The sequence below is a fragment of the Ursus maritimus genome, unplaced genomic scaffold, assembly GCF_017311325.1.
Source record: "Ursus maritimus isolate PB19 unplaced genomic scaffold, ASM1731132v1 scaffold_4, whole genome shotgun sequence".
In the NCBI taxonomy this organism is placed as follows: domain Eukaryota; kingdom Metazoa; phylum Chordata; class Mammalia; order Carnivora; family Ursidae; genus Ursus; species Ursus maritimus.
The window spans coordinates 67,944,582-67,962,540 of NW_024426552.1; the positions used below are offsets into that span (position 1 = coordinate 67,944,582).

General features: G+C 33.8%; 1 protein-coding gene across 1 annotated transcript in view; it reads right to left on the reverse strand.

Annotated features, from left to right (window-relative positions):
* Nucleotides 1-17,959, reverse strand: part of LMLN (leishmanolysin like peptidase) — a 74,670-nt gene that overhangs the window by 45,164 nt on the left and 11,547 nt on the right. The window contains exons 2-9 of the mRNA XM_040621358.1: nucleotides 14,610-14,707; nucleotides 13,905-13,935; nucleotides 12,717-12,799; nucleotides 12,098-12,215; nucleotides 9,316-9,494; nucleotides 8,003-8,108; nucleotides 5,009-5,103; nucleotides 1,187-1,304 (exon numbers count right to left, since the gene is read on the reverse strand). Of these exons, the coding sequence (XP_040477292.1) occupies nucleotides 1,187-1,304; nucleotides 5,009-5,103; nucleotides 8,003-8,108; nucleotides 9,316-9,494; nucleotides 12,098-12,215; nucleotides 12,717-12,799; nucleotides 13,905-13,935; nucleotides 14,610-14,707 (828 nt within the window). The remainder of the gene's footprint in view (nucleotides 1-1,186; nucleotides 1,305-5,008; nucleotides 5,104-8,002; nucleotides 8,109-9,315; nucleotides 9,495-12,097; nucleotides 12,216-12,716; nucleotides 12,800-13,904; nucleotides 13,936-14,609; nucleotides 14,708-17,959) is intronic.

Here is a 17,959-nt window from a genome sequence, read left to right on the forward strand (position 1 = left end):
AAGGCAGGGATGCTGGATGGCTCAGTCAGTAGAGCATGTGACTCTTGATCCTGGGCCCATTTTGGCGGTAGAGCTTATTTTAAAAATAAGAGGGTGGGATGGTTAATTTTACATGTCAACTTGGCTAGGCCACACTGCCCAGATATTTGATCAAACATTATTCTGAATGTTTCAGTAGGGTGTTTTTGGATGAGATTAACACTTAAATTACTTTAAGTAAAGCAGATTACCTTCCATAATATAGACAGGCCTCATCCAATCAGTTGAAGGCCTAAAAGAACAAGAATGACTTTGTCCAAGCAAGAAGGAATTCTGCCTGCCAGCGCACACCGTCAGAGTTTGAGCTCTCCAAACCTCCATAACTGCATGAGCCATTTTCTTAAAATAAATTTCCTTCCTCCCTTCCTCTATTTCTCCCCTGCCTTTCTCAGTCAACACATTCTGTTGGTTCTGTTTCTCTGGACGACCCTGACTAATATAGACTGCACATAAAATGATCAGCAATTACGCAAACAGTACCAGTGGTCCTAAGAGGTCTGACATATTACAGTAGAGGAGCACCAGTTTAAAGCAATGAGAAGAAATGGAGCCATGAAAGTTATTGCCAAATTTCCATTTCTTCAGATTTCTATTGGCTTGTAGCTTTACTGTGCTGCCTTTATATTATTTTTCTTATGCAGGTACTGAAATTTAATCTTAAGTTCTTTTTTATTTTTTAGAGAGAGAGTGTGCATGCACAACTGGGAGGAAGGGCAGAGGGAGAGAGAATCTCAAGCAGACTCTACGCTGAGCACAAAGCCCTATGTGGGGCTCAATCCCACAACTCTTAGATCGTGACCTGAGCTAAAACCAAGACACTTAACCAACTGAGCCACCCAGGTGCCCCTAATCTTAAATTCTTAAACAATAATGATTAGTGGGTACCTGGGTGGCTCAGTTGGTTAAGTGTCTGCCTTCAGCTTGGGACGTGATCCCGGCGTCCGGGATCCAGTCCTGTGTCAGGCTCCCTGCTTGGCAGGGCGTCTGCTTCTCCCTCAACCCTTCCCCCTGCTTGTGCTCTCTCTCTCTCTCAAAGAAATAAACAAAATTCTTTAAAAAAAAGTAATGATTAGTATAAAGAAAGAATTATAAGAAAGGAAAAGAGCAGATGGGTCAGGAAATATGAAGAAGTTGGGTTAATACGTACGACAACACGAGGTGTTACTAGAAGATACACAGTGTGAGAAACGATCTTATTATCTCGAACATTCCATAATCTCTCCACTTTTCGAACTACTTTATCACTCCATTGATATAATCCAAGACTGCAATTAAAGAATAAAAGACAGTCATTTTGCAAATTCATTACAACTTTAAGTAGTAAAAGTGTTTATGAACATCAATATGAAATTAAAATATTTGCGTTTACTATGTACCAAGTCCTTGCAAAGTACCTAACATTTTCTAAATTTAATCTTTTCAACAACCTTATGAGATTATCATTACTATTTTGCAGATAAAGAGACAGAAGTTTGGAGAGATGAAGTAACTTGCTCAAGTTCACATAGCTAATACTTGGTTCAGATGACAATAAATTACTTCCTTTTAACAAATTTATTGGATAAAACAAAGCAAGTCCAGAGACGTATCCAAGTATATAAGGAAACTTAATAACAACAAAAAATGGCATTTTAATTTAGTGGGAAAGTATAATTTACTTAATAACTGTGCTATAAAACTGGTTATCCATTTAGGAAAAAAGTTAAATCCTTGAATTTCATCCCATATACAGAAATAAATTCCAGGAAGATGTCAGCAAAAATGGCAGACCTCTGAAAATTCTCTGTTTATGAAAGCAATGAAGAAAGTGGCAAAACGCCTAATCAACTTTTTCAGAACTTTGGAAATTAACTAAAGACTGGCAGCAATCTAGGAAGCATTTATTTTTTTCAAAAATGGATAAATTCAGTAAGAACAGCAAGGTTTGTGGCATTTTCCCATGCCCTCTCTCCAGTTATGCAGCAGCACTCAAAACTAAGAGCCCACAATCATGGTGTAAACCAGCAACCTGGCAGCCATTATAGAAGGGGCAGAACGTGGTTGACTGGAAGAACGCATTTTTTAAAAACCCCATATCAAGCTATGTCTCCATGAAACACACTTCAGACTCAAGGACACAAATAGGTTGAATGTAAAAGAATTAATGTACCATGCAAACAGTACTCAAAAGAAAGCTGGAACGGCTATACCAATTTCAGACACAATAGACCTTAAAACAAAAATTGTTAGTAAAGACAAAGAGGGACATTTTATAACAATGAAAGGGTCAATCCATCAAGAAGATATAAGTTATAAACATATACATATCTTACAAAAGAACCCCAAAATACATGAAGCAAAAATAAATTCTGAATGAATTAAAGCTATGAATGTAAAAAATTCAAATAATATTTTACTAGAAAACACTGAGGAGAATATTTTTATAACACTGGAGGGCAGAAATTTCTTAAGCAACAGAAGAAAAAAACAGATGAATTTAATGATAAAATTTTCAAATTTTTTGTATGGAAAAATATGATAAATGAAATAAATAAATGGGATAAATATTTGCAACAAACCCAAAAAAGGATTAATATTCCTAAATTATAAAGTACTCTAACAAAATCATTAGAAGAGGGAAAATAACCTAAGACTGGCCAAAAAACATAAATAGGCTATATTCAGAGAAAATTCAAATGGCTGAAACCTTAGTAGCAGTCCTAGAAACACAAGATATCATCTTTTACCAGATTGGCCTAAAAAAAAGATCTGTACTATCCAGCACTGGTAAGGTAAGCGTCATACATCATTGGTAGGATATAATGACATCAATTATAATGGACATCAATTTTGTCTTTCCCTATAATCCATATCATTTTTTTCTGGCTTTTTTTTGTAGATTACTTCTATCATTAATCCTATGAATCTCTCATTTTTACCAATAAAACAGAATAAAGAAGCTATATTTTTCCCACTATTATTTTATGGAAATTTTAAACACAGTGTTGACAGAATTGTAAAGAGAACACCTGCATAACCGATAACCATCACTTTGATTCTCCAATTAATATTTTGTTATATTTGCTGTATCATATATCTGTTCATCTACCCATGCCTTGAAGATGTTATTCTTTTTTTTCTTTATTAGTTTATTTATTTAATTTAAATTCAATTAGCCAACACACACTACATCATTAGTTTCAGATGTAGTGTTCAATAATTCATCAGTTGCGTGTAACACCCAGTGCTCATCACATCACAAGCCCTCCTTAATGCCCATCCCCCCACCCACCCCCCCTCCAGCAACCCTCAGTTTGTTTCCTATAGTTAAGAGTCTCTCGTGGTTTTTTCCCTTTATGACAACTTCCCATTCAGTTTTCCCTCCCTTCCCCTATGATCCTCTGTACTGTTTCTTAATTCCTTTTATCTTTTTTCCATGGCAAAGTAATTTTTAACCATCCATAGTGATCAAAGGCAGCAAGAAAATAAACAGCTTTTACCTTATTAATAACTCCCAATATCCTCTTCACGATCTACATTTCAAGACAAATAATTTCTCCAAATAGATATGGCAGAGACAAATCCAACTCTTCAGAAGTTTATCAAATGAATTTCCTATTCATTTATATTGTATTATCTCCATTTATATTGTAAGATTTCCTGCTTTTGAGGAATATCCTGAATACAAGAAGGCACTGCAAATTATCGGCTTAACAATAGTTCTTATGTGTGGCTGTCTCTCTCCTCCTTACCTACATCACTATGGAGATGATGCCTATCTCACCACTTATGTTTCCCATAAAGACCACAATTCTTAGGAAAGACCAGACTCCTCCTTCACCACCAAATGAACACAAACTATCTAAGAAGGAAAATATCTATTTCCAATTAGAATTTGTTTCTTCACGTGTACTCTAAAAATATTATGATGAATAAAATATTACCTGCTTCCGTATTTAATTCTAGCTATTTTAAGAGATGCTGTAATTAAAGCAAAATATATGCACAGTGAACAAATTTTAAGTGTAAGGTTTAACTGTTTATTTCACATCCATATACTACTAATCTGATAAAGATAGGGAACATTGTCAGTACCCCTAGGTTTCCTTGTGTCCTTTCCCAATCCATACTCAACTTATATGCCATTTAACAGCTTGGCCCTTCAGGTAAAACCACTTACCTGCCTTTTATCATTGCTCTTTTTTAAACTCCATACGAACAGACTATCTGACTTCTTTTGCTCAACACTGTATCTGTGATATTCATATATATTACTGCATGTAACAACAGTATGTTCTTTTTTAGTGCCTTATAGCTTTCAATTATATGGATACATCATAACTTATCTATCCATTCTTCTATTGATGGATTTTCGGGTAGTTTCTATTTTTTGGCAATTAATTACAAAACTGCCAGGAACATTCTTGTGCATGTCTTTTTGTGGACATATCCTCTTAATGTAGAGATTTGTGTTTTATATAAATGTATGCAAATAGTTACAGTTCTGTGATTGACATGCTATAAAATATTCTCAATAAAATTTTTTTAGTGTTTTTTAATATTATTTATTTTAGGCCCTGAATCTACAGATTGCTAATATGCTGTACTAAATACAATGTCACATCACATGCAAATATTGCCATGATAGGCAATAATTATTAATAAACCAAAATATAACCAAACCACATTTTCCTATGGCCTAACCATACTATATAGTAATACAAGTTACAATGTGGTGAAAAAGAGCTCTGCTGGCAAGAAGAGTCCTGACTCTTTGGCCAAGTCACTTAAGTTTTCTGCATCTTAACTGCTTCATCTCTAAAATGAAAGGGTAATGCTAAATGACCTCTTTTATCCTGTTTTAATAGCTACAGTTTTTTTAGGCTAGCCATGAAGCCACTATTATTTGTGGCACCTAACATGCCATGATTCTCAGATTCTAGTCTTAGAGCCCTTCTCAAAGAAGAACAAGAACAAAAATAACAAATACCTGTAATTAAAAGGTGGGAGACCATCTGCAAATCTTGAAGTTAGAGGATTTCCATCTTTATCATGGTAAAATGCAAATAGGCCAGCAGAGAAACCCTAAAAAAAAAGTTCAAAATGACTCAAAGTGAAAAATATCAAGTCTGATTATACACATCATAACACGCTACTATCAAAAGAGAATACTGATAGAACCTCATAAAAGCACACGGCCAATACTTCTACAGGAAGTTGACATACATTGGAACTGGAAAAAAATTCAGTATTCCATCTTATGAATTTTAAATTTCAATTACCTGAGGTAACTGTAAGTAAAGAAATCCAAAGTAATAGTGACAATATTCTTTGGTACTGGTATAAAGAAGAAATATATGTGTTTAAGAATGTATTTATCACAGTTTATCCTCTTCACACAAACTTATTACATAAGTCTACGACTGCATCCAGGGAATGTTACCACTGAGAACAACTAACAATATAGTTTAGAGTAGGGGTGGGCAATTAAGCACACTTGTAAAAATTCAGTCTCTGATCCTAAAGTCCACATGTAATATATATCTGTACTTAACAAGACTGGAAATGTGTATGTGTGTGTGTGTACACTTAGGAAAAAATAATGGAAACATATCTCAAAATGTTAGCTGTGGTTCTTTTGATGATAGGGTAATGTGTAAAATCACTCACATTCCCCCAATTTTTTTGCAATGTGGATTTGTTATATTTACAGTCACAATTTAAATACTATTTTTAAGACATCTTCAATTTTAATGAGATAATAGATACTCCACATAAGGTTCCCATTCTCTATCCTTCTCCTCCCAAAATAGATGAGAAAATGGGCACACACACAAAAAAATTATTGCCATTTGATTTCTCCTATTTCATTAGTGAGATTTCCTTTCTTGCTGTGTTTCCTAATCTAGTAACTAAAACAAAGCACTTTTGTAACTACTTATTTATGTATGTTCTGTACATTGAGAATATGCTATAGCTCATATCTAAATAAGTACGATCACAAATGATCATTTAATTAACCAATTTCTTTGGCAAATTTCTTTGCTTACACAACTGGGGCCTCTGTGTCATTCAAGGCTTGCCAAAATGATTAATGGAATCCAGATTATTCTTTTATTCCTGCATTTCTTCTTCTTTTTTAATCTCTGAAGATGCAAAGGACACTTAATTGAGTCAGCTAAGAAAATCTGAATAGTTCTTAATATACAATTCACTGAAGTTATACAAAGCTTAAAATGTAATAGTATAATTTGCCTCATCTTTTATAATATTCTAAATACACATTTTTTCCCACTCTATCAGGTTGAAAATGTTTCTAAACACTCACATCTCAGAAGACTTATTAGGTATTCAAGGCACCACAGGTAACTGTAATTGATAGCTACAAGCACGTACAACTTACAGGGAATCTCTGTTAAACATTTAATTCTTACCATCGTTCAGGATGGTTTTTAGACTTACGCTAATATTTAAAACTTCATAGGTTTTTACAATCTTTAAAATAATTCAAATATACAAAAAGTAAAAAAACAAAAAAAACCCCACTTATACATCTTCTCTAAGGGTATTTAAGATGTTAGTTTTACCATATTTTCTTCAAACTTTTAAGACATAAAACACTGCAGAGTAAATATAGCTGAAGCCCCATTACCTAACCTTTTTTCCTCCTTCTCTTCCTAGAAGTAACCACTACCTTGAAGTCAATGTGCCTAACTTCTCATACATGCTTTTATAGTCAATGGCATCTAGCTTTAATCTGAGATTTCCTTGACTGCTAAGGTAAGTCTGAATACCTTCTCATACATTTTTCAGTCAATTGGATTTTTTCTTTTGTGAATTGCTTGTTCATAACCTAATTTATCTCATGCCCAGGACCTCTGCATTCATGTTGACTTACGTACTACACTTAAAATCTGTTGTTTTTCTTTGTTTCTCTCAACATCAAGTATCTATAGTTTTTAGATCATACTTAGAATAATCCTTGTCTTTCACCTCAATTAGCAGGTTTGGCTTACTTTTTTAAATAAAAGAAAAAGAAATGATTCATTTTAGAATCCCCTTACTTGAAGGACATAAATGCTGTCTGGTTACACTGGAGTTTCACTGAGGTATTCAACGCTGAATTAAACACAGGCTTGCTTTTCAAGGTCATACATGACAGCTCACTAAGTAGGACTGATAAATAATTGTCACTAATTTTATAACACCTTACTGTTTATAGCATGGTGCTAGGGCATTTCTGTTTTATCTTATTTAATCTCCAAGAAAAAAAAATCCACTCTAGTATATACTACTCTTATCTTCATTTTAACAAATGAAACTGAGGCTTACAAAGGCTGAATAATTTACACAAGATCCCAAAGATTTTCCGGGGTAGAGTTAAGAAGATTCACACCAAAATCTATATGATCTATTCTCTCTCAATTACTGCATTTTACTACCGTCTATTTTGTAAATACACAAATGGCATCAAGAGAACATTTCCTAGGGCCCTAGATAACTTTAATTTTCGGGACATACCATAAAAGTTCACTATTTTGGACAAATTGGGGAAAAGGATGGAAAGGTTCTGAATCATTTAGTATATTTAAATTTCAGAAAGCCTAAGCAGCTCAAGAGGACTTTTGAAATCAGATCTCTGAAAAAGATAAGAAAGATCTACAATTAGCATTATCAATTAGCACTTGAGAGGAAAGTGAATTTTTCTAAATTACTAAATTTTTTTTTCTTTTAAGAACAGTAATCATTTTCTTAAAACTCCTGTTTGCCAGTGAATTTACTTGTTTACTTATTTTAGATAGTATAACTCAACCTAGCCACTATCTTAATCATTAAAAATTCTCTACTGGCAGAGGCCTAATCATACAGGTTTTATTGACGTAAATCTAAGAATCCAAAATTTAACATATACATCAACATGAGAGCATAATAAAGAGAAAATCAAAGCACAAAGAAAAGAACACTAGTTAACAGCAAAATTTACCAGGGCATGAATAATCTCATGTTTTACTGTGGACAGCATCCCAATAAACTCCTGAGGCTGGGTAGAGATCATATTTGGACACAGGTTAGCATATCCTGCTATTGGCCTGTTAAAATAGACATTGAATTTTTTATTATATTCCAGAAAAATATGTATTATATTTACTAACCTATACTTTTATCTTTTTCCCCCCAAGTTTTTATTTAAATATCAGTTAGTTAACATACAGTGCATATTAATTTCAGGTGCTAACCTATATTTTTCTATAAAACATTGACAAAGGTAAGAAAAGTCTTTGGTAAATATCAAATGTCATTTTGTACCATAACATCTAACTCACTATCTTATACTTTCAAGACATATACCTCTGTATATTTATTTTTCAGTAATACATTCAATCATTTGACTCTAAGCATTCCCAACATTTAGAAGCTAAAGATTTCTGGGGAGATTTCATAGATCATCAGTTACATAGCATCACAGTAACGGACTGTTTTTCATAAACCATGATGCTGATTTTGACCATATCTTTACCACCTTTAGGTAAACATATACCAGTGTTTCTTTTGTACTGCCTACTTGGTTCAACTAATAATTCCATTTTTTTTTTTGTCAAATGAACTATACATCAATGGAAATGAAACGGCTCTTTAAAGTCAGCTAGTCTTGACAGATAGATGAATGTTTAAGACCTCAGCAATGGTCCTAATATACACATGAACCGGTCACATTAACTCTCCTAGATTTGAGAATGTTACAACCTATCCTGAGACATGGCAATTTTTAATACCTTTGATTTGTATGGAGTGTGACAGGCAATCTTCTGTAAACATAATAACATTTCATTTCAAGCCTGCTTCACTGGGAAATTTTCTAAAAATCTTTTGTAAATAAAAAAGAGCCTCTAAATATTTTAAGTGATAATTTATCTAAGTGAAGGACATAGCAAATAATACAATTGGATGACCAGTTATTTTTAACATCTTACAGATTTAGCACAGAGGTGCTAAAATTAAAGTTAAAATTGTTTCCTGAGAGAGGTATTTACTTCCAAAGAATCTCTCCACAGTAGACTTTTTCTTTGGAGGTGGTACTGACATTACCATATGAATAACAGTTCTATCACCTGACATTCTCCCCCACCCCCCAAGCCCTACCATCCCCCCACTCCACTCCCCCATCCAAGCAGTGTAGTTTCTTATTACTGGAGGCAATCTGGAAAATGCAAACATCCTGTACTCTAAACACTTAGGATTTGTTTTTAAGAGTTCCCATATTAGCTCTTGGAAAATAAGTCTCAGGGGAAAGTTTACCTGTCCATTTTTGCTTCCTGCTGACAATAGGCTGCATAAGAGATGATGTTTTCATGGCTGCACCTCTCGGTGGCCAGAGCACCAACATACAGAACAAAGTCTGCATCCCGGACGCCCTCTTGGTCTTGCACACCCACTGCTACACAGGACCACTTACCCCCACGGCAGACCCTGCATCGCTGTGCCCATGGTGGGCAACAGAAAATCAGACCAGAGACAAGGTTAGCTGTAGGGACTTTTATTTTATAGTGAATCTAGATTCTAAGTTCACATGATTTAACTTTTATTACCCTTCAACTTTTATTAAAATCCATTCCTACCTCTACTCAATTCCTATCTCTAATTCTGAATTCATTTTACTAAAATTTCTCCTTTATAAATGATTTTAAATATATAATCTTAATTAAAACAATCAATTGTTATTTTTAAGGGCAGCCAACCAGGATGCAAAAAAAGACAGAAATGGAAAAGATTTTAAACTTTTTAAACTTTAAAACTAGGTGAAAATTACAGTGGACCTTTTTCTGTGTGTGTGTGTATATATACATATATATATACACACACACATATATTGCATATTCCTGTGAATCTACCTATTTCAAAATCAATTAATAAAAAGCTTTGTATCTAATGGAAATGTATTTTCAATCATAAAGTAATCCACGTATCTTGTTAAGAATTCATATAATACAAGCATATACAAAGTAAAGTTAAAGTCATCTTTACTTTTTAAAGATAAGTTTAAAGGGTAAAGTCACCTCAACATCATTCTTATTTCTAGTTTTCTAATCAAATCTTTGCCCTTGTAACATCTGCTTTTTAGAGAACTTCTTCTTCTCTCCAAGCTCCCAAACAATTATAATCTCCAAATTACAAATTAAAAAATCAGTAAATAGTGATTTTTTTAGGTGTAAGTGACGCTTTTATAGAGAAACAGAAATTCCCATTTCATTACATTGTTTAGTTTTGTTTCTCTAATACATATAATTTTTCAGTTCAATTACTTTAACCTATTAATAGTGTTACAAAAAGTTGTCATTTTTAAACATTCTTTTCCATGACCACTCATGTACTAAAAAAAAAAAAATCAGGATCCCCCCCCCCCAAAACCATCAAGAAGGAAGAAGCAGAATTTAGAGAAGCCAAGAAAGTTAAAAACAAAAAATACCTTAGGAAAAAAGCAAAGAAATATCTTTTTCTTTTTTCTAAGATTTTTTTTTTAAAGATTTTATTTATTTATGTGACAGAGAGACAGCCAGCGAGAGAGGGAACACAGCAGGGGAGTGGGAGAGGAAGAAGCAGGCTCCTAGTGGAGGAGCCCAATGTGGGACTCGATCCCAGAACGCGGGGATCATGCCCTGAGCCGAAGGCAGACGCTTAACGACTGCGCTACCCAGGCGCCCCTTAAGATTTTATTTTTAAGTAATCTCTACACCCAGTGAGGGGCTCAAACTCATGACCCAGAGATTGATTTGCATGCTCTTTTGACTGATCCAACCATGCCCCCAAAGGAATGTGTCTTAAAATGTCTACAAAATGCCTCTAAATTTCTTGGGAAAGAGCTGGATATGTAATTAATTAACAAGTTGTTTTAATTTTTAAACGTGTCCCTAAAACCTTTTATACATACCCAAGAAATCTGAGAAAAGAAATGAAAGCTAAGTAAGTTAGTTGTATTAGTGCCAATATATAGGGCTCTAAAAGCCTTACTGAGCTTCATATAACTTAATTAAAAAAATTACAAAGTAAATATGCTTAATTTTGGTTACGAAGTAAATGTTCAGTAATATATTCATTTTCTACAAGTAACCAGAGAACACAGTTCAATAGAGAAAAACAGTTAAGGCAATCATATTTTTAAATGTATATGTATAATAAATTGGTTTTCTGGTATACACATTTAAAATTTTTATCTTTTTACGGATAAGTAATACATGCTTAATATGAAAAATCAGAACATTACAAAAAACACATAACTTACCAAAGAAAAGCCCCCCCCCCAACTCTTAAAGAAAACTATTAATATTTTGGTATGGCTCCAGATTCTTTAGTATGTATATACCTCTAGACTGCTCCATAATTTTTTATTGCGTATGGACATACACTTTTTTATTTTTTATGTTTTTATTTCAGTTTTATTAAGTTGAATTATCGATTATAATTCTTAAATAAAATAGGCTAACTACACATACTGATTTCCAACTTTTTTTTTTTAATTTAAGAGCTTAAATGTCTTTCCAAGTCAGTATATAGCAATCTACTTCATTCTTTAACAACTGCATAGTATTCCTTTATCGGATTATACCATAATTTAATACTAATATAAACATATTTATAGTTTTGCAAAGAATACCCTTGAACATCTATTGCAGAGTTATAAGAATTTTTATGGAACACATTTCCAAATTGGGTTGAAGCATACCATACATATTTTTTATTTTAAGAGATAATGTCAAATTGCCCTTCAAAAATACTGAGTATATACCTGCTAAAAGATGTTTTGGAAGACAAAGATAGAGTTCTAAGCTGAAATGATTCAGCAGCCCCAGAGATACATTGAAAAAAGAAAAAACAAAAAAAAAAAAGGGAACAAAGTATCATCAAATCCATTTGAGAACAAATGAAAGAATAAAATGAGCTAACTAAGATTACTTTCGATAGAAAAATGAAGCTTTTGAACTTAAGTCTATAAGAACCTCTTGGTGACACTCACAGATTCAAAATCTCCCTCCCTCAGTTTATCCTAAAGAGTAAAAACACTACTACGAGTAGGATGAATTACCTGGAGGTGCTCCTCGGGCACTATAACAGGGCCGCATTTTGTATGCTCTGCAAATTCCCCAGTACAGTATCTATGGGGATCATTTTCCTTCTGTAAGTATCGGTTTGTTGCACGTTGTCTTCAGTTCATTTGTACATCAAAATTTAATTACAAAAAAAAAAAAAAAGGAAAAAGAAAAAGAAAGTAGTTCATAGCAGTTAAAAACCTTTAAAAAACCTAGCAGCTACTATATTAGTTCATAAATAATCATTACTATTTTTGTTAGAAAGTGGACTAAGAAAGAATTTTGGTTTCAAGTGAAATTCTCCTAAGGTTTTCAGACTCCCAAATATTTCATAAGCCTCTGCTGTAGACACATGAGGGAGGAAGGGGACGTGGGGAACAGGTGACTACAACCCAGGAAAAGATCTAGCAGGTTAGCTCATAGTGGAAAATCAGGGAAAGAATGATTACCTAACAGGTGCTTTCTTATTCCTTTTAAATACCTTGCAGTTTGGTCTCTAAGGACAAACATAATAAAATATTCTAGTATGAGTTTTGTAATCTGTCATACTGGCAGAATAGGGAGGTCAGAGTATTAAACAACTGAAGAAAATGACCTGTATTGAATGTGACATACCTGCTAAGTAAGATAGTGCCCGCAGGTCTACGAACCTGAAAAGTCTTCTCTAAGTAAGAAATAGCTTGTGGAAAAAGTTTGTTCTAAACAAAAGTTAAAAAAAAAAGTCAGAATTATAGTTAAAGGACAAATATATTTAAAACAAGTAGCCACAGGATATTAATATCTGAGGGGAAAAAAGGGGAACACTTTACAATTCTGGAATACAGACGCTAGTTAGTCAAAGGTTGTGTGGCAAGAGAATGAGTCTAGGAGCAAAGGAATTTCCTTATTTTCTTAGTTGAGTTTGGGGAAAGAAAACTCAGTGAAAAATTTTCTCCCTATCTCCACTTAAACAGAATTTAGAATACATAAATCTCAACTAATCTAAATTACTTCAAATTTGGGACTAAATTAGATGATTCCAACATTAAGGTAATTTGTGTTAAGAAAATCTTATGTTTAGAAGAGCTACTTTAGGGGCGCCAGGGTGGCTCAGTTGTTGAGCGTCTGCCTTTGGCTCAGGTCATGATCCCAGGGTCATGGGATTGAGCCCTCCATCTGGCTCCCTGCTCAGCCAGAAGCCTGCTTCTCCCTCTTCCACTCCCCCTGCTTGTGTTTCTTCTCTCGCTGTCTCTCTGTCAAATAAATAAATAAAATCTTTTTAAAAAATAACATTCAAAACAAAAAGAGGATCTACTTTAATCTCACCAATTTCTGTGACCCATAATGAATTGGCTTAACGTGCATGTGTGACTCTGTGACAGCTAAGAAACTGTTGAAGTTAGCACCTCTGTAAACAACTTTGGCTTATCATATAATCAGATATGTCCATCTTCAGGAGAATGAGTATTTCCACAAGACAACAGTGGTCTCACTGTATTTCAAAAATTGTCTTTTTCACCCTATCTTTAGCATGTCCTGCTCCCACAAAACATAAGAGAACAAGTAAGAAAACAAGAAGACTGATTAACTATTAAATTGTAAAATGAGAAGACTAATTTAGCATCAAATAAGGACACAGTTTTGGTGAGTGCATCCCAGAAACGCCTTCGAAGAAAATGATAAATACAGTCACTACCAACACCTTTTATTCATTCATTCGCTAAACAGTCATGTATATATTTTCTTTATTGAGGTACAATTTATATATAATAAAGTGTACCCATTTTAAGTATCAAATTCAAGCCATGAGTACTTATCACATACCTTTACAAGGTATCTTTTCTCAGGGAGCAATCTGAAAACGAAGACATAAAACATAAGAATTGCTACCATGCGCACAGCACTGTCTCATTTGTTCAGAATATAACTGGCAGGATCCCCAAGGAATGCTTTGTGGAAGGATCTAGTATCAGTCCCCTAAATCTCAATTTACCTCAATAAACATTTAAGTTTACTCTGTATGAAAGCACAACCCTAGGCATGATCATGTTATCTCATTCTTCTGGGAAATTAAGGAGAGGAAAAGACATCAATTACTCCTAATAGCTCTTCATACACGACTATAGATTCATAATTTATCTATTTTCGGAACCCCTCTTAAACTAAATGAAAGATTAGACTATTATCTCTCTGGCTAATAATTTTGTAAATGTTCTTATTGTATATATTAGTACTTCCTTTTATTTTTCCTCTAAGTACTTATTGAGGAGGTGCCTTACAGGTATGTTATGACCACATCCAAGTAGATTCATACTTGCTCTGTTTAACCTGTTTATGATGTACAGATTTTAATCATATCCCATGGTCTTCATCTTTCCGGACTAAAAAGCATTTGTAGTTTAATTCCATCTTGAAGGTGCATTAGCATGTAGCTCCATCTATGATCTTCAGGTAACAGATGGAAATATCTTTAATACTTTGATTCTTTTGATTCTTAATTTTAAAAAGACAAAATAATGGTGTACTTACTCATCAATACTTTTATCATAGACAGTCTTGATTCTTAAATGTTCATCAACATCTCTTTTTACAACATGATTTGACTTAAGATGAACCTTATTTATGACCTGAAAAGAATAGATTTGAAAAAAATTTTAAAGTGTGTTGTATAGATTAGCCAATTGAGATTCTAACCAGAAAAAAAGATAAAGAACTAAATAAATAAAGAGATGTTTCATGTTCATGGACAGGAAGATTCAATATTGTCAGGATGTCAGTTCTTCCCATTTTAATCTATAGAATCAATGCAATTCCAATTAGAATCCCAGGAAGTTATATTGAGGACACCAAACAAATTGATTCTAAAGTTTACATGGAAAGGCAAAAGACCCAGAATAGCCAACACAATGTCAAAGGAGAAGAACAACGTTGGAAGACTAACACTACCTGACTTCAAGATTTACTATGAACTACAGTGATCAAAACATGTGATACTAACAAAAGAGACAAATATTTATTGCAGCATTATTTAAAATAGCCAAGATAAAGAAGCAGCCTAAATGCCTATTGACAGATAAATGGATAAAGAAGATGTGGTATTACACAATGGAATATTACTCAGCCATAAAAAAGAATGAAATCTTGCCCTTCATGACAACATACATAGATCTGGAGGGTATCATGCTAAGCAAAATAAGTCAGAGAAAGACAACATGATTTTACTTATATGTAGAATCTAAAAAAACAAAAATGAACAAGCAAAGAACAAAAAACAGACTCACAAACACAGAGAACAAACTAGTAATTGCCGGAGGAGAGGGAGATGGGGAAGGCAAAATAGATGAAGGGGATAAAGAGATACAGACTTACAGTTATAAAATAAACAAGTCACAGGGGTGAAAAGTACAGCATAGGGAATATAGTCAACAATATTGTAATAACATTTTATAGTGACAGATAGTAACTACACTTATTGTAGTAAGCATGTTGTAATGTATGTAATTGTCAACTCACTTGTACACCTAAAACTAATATTATATGTCAACTATACTTCAATTACAAATTTTAAAAAAGGAAAAAACAGACCAACAGATCAATGGAACAGAAAAGAGAGCCCAAAAATAAGCCCACCATGAATACAGTCAACTGATCTTTAACAAAGAAGCAAAGGTAATACAATGAGCAAAGAAAGTCTTTTCAACAAATGCTATTGGAATAACTGGACAATTACAATAAAAATTAAAAAAGAACCTGGAGACAGACCTTATGTCCTTCACAAAAACTAACTCAAGATGGATTATACATCCAAATGTAAAATGCAAAACATAAAACTCTTAGAAGATATTATAAGAGAAAACCTAGACAACCTTGGGTATGGCAATGACTTTTTAGATACAACACTAAGTGGGGTGCCTGGGTCCCTCGCTGGCTGTCTCTGTCTCTGTCAAATAAATAAATAAAATCTAAAAAAAAAAAAAAAAAATTAAAAAATAAAAAAGGACCATTCTTTAAAAAAAAAATTATGTACAAAGATGTTTGTACACAGAAAACCTGTACACAGATATTTATAGCAGCTTTATTCATAACTGCTACAACTTAGAAATAGCCAAGATGTTCCTCAGTATGCTAGCAGATAAACCGGGGTGGTACCTCCAGATGACAGAATATTACTTAAAGCTCAAAAGATGAAATGTCAAGCCATGAAAAGAGATGGAGAAACCTTAAACACATAATACTAAATGAAAGAAGCCAATCTGAAAAAGTTACATACTGTATGATTCTGAATATATGACATTCTGGGAAAAGGAAAACTATGGGCACAGTAAAAAGATCGGTGTTTGCGAGAGGGTAGGGGTGAGAAATGAGGTGAATAGACGGAACACAGAGGATTTTTAGTGCAGTAAAAATACCCTGTATGATACTATAATAATGAACACATTTCATTATACATTTGTCCAAACCCATGAAATGTACCCCATCAAGAGCAAATTGTAATGTGAACTATGAATTCTGGGAGATTATAATGTGCCAGTGTAGGTTCATCAATTGTAACAAAAGTACCACTCTGGCTGGGGATGTTGATAATGGGGGAATCTATGCATGTGAGGGGAAATAAGGTATTTGGGAAATCTCTGTACCTTCTTCTCAGTTCTGCAGTAAAACTAAAACTGCTCTAAGAAGTAGTCTTTAATTTAAAAAAAAGGGGGGGGGAGACCAGAAGACAATGGAACAAATAAAGTGCTAAAAGAAGTCCATATACAATGAAATTACCCTTCAAAAATAAAGATGACATAAATATTTCAGACAAACAAAAATTAACAGAATTCATCACCAGCACTACATTCATTTCCTGCACTACAGGAATTCTAAAGGAAGTTCTTCATGGTCAGGCAAATGATACCAGATGGTATCTTGATCTTGTATCAGTTAGTTCAGGCTGCTATAACAGAATACCATAAGCTGGGGTGGCTTATAAACATGGAAATTTATTTCTCACAATTTTGGAGACTAGTAAGTCCAAGATCAAGGTGTTTGAAGACTGGGTGTCTGGTGACGGCCCCCTTCTCGTTTCATAAGCCCATATTACTGTGTCCTTCCACGTAAGAGGCAAAGGAACTCTCTGGGGTCTCTTTCATAAGGGTATTAATTCCGTTCATTATGGCTCTGCTATCATGACCTAATCACCTACAAAAGACACCACCTCCTAACCAACACAATGGGAGTTAGGATTTCAACGTATAAATTTTGGAGGGGACACAAACATTCAGTCTTTTCCAGGTCTGGGAACCTGAACAGTAATCAGTTTCCTACACTGATACAAAATTTTCCTAAATAAGGTAGGCTCCTTGTAAACAATAGAGTTTATGCTGAACACTTGTTTACTCCTCAGAGTCTGAAATTTTAGTGACTAAAATTGTGCCTATATGACCAATCTCAAACAAAAACCCTGGTCTCATACTCTCAGATGAGCTTCCCTGTCAGACAACATTTTGTGCTTGTTGTTACAAGTTACAGCCAAAGGAATTAAGCACATCCTATGTAACTTCCCTAGGAGAGGATTCCTGTAAGCTTGTGCCTGGTTTCCTCCAGTCTTTGCTCTATGAGCCTTTTCTCTTTGCTGACTATGCTTTGTATCCTTTCACTGTAATAAATCTTAGCTTGAGTACAACTATATGCTAAGTCCCGTGAGTCCTCTAGCAAATCGCTAAACCTGAGGTGGTCCTGGAGACCCTCAACACAATTATACACACATAAATTTTATTTTTATTTGTTAAGAGACATTAACTGTTTAAAGTTAAAATTGGAAAATTTTAATTGTGAGATTTATCATATATGTAGAGGTAATACATAACAATAGCAAAATGGTGAAATCTAACAAA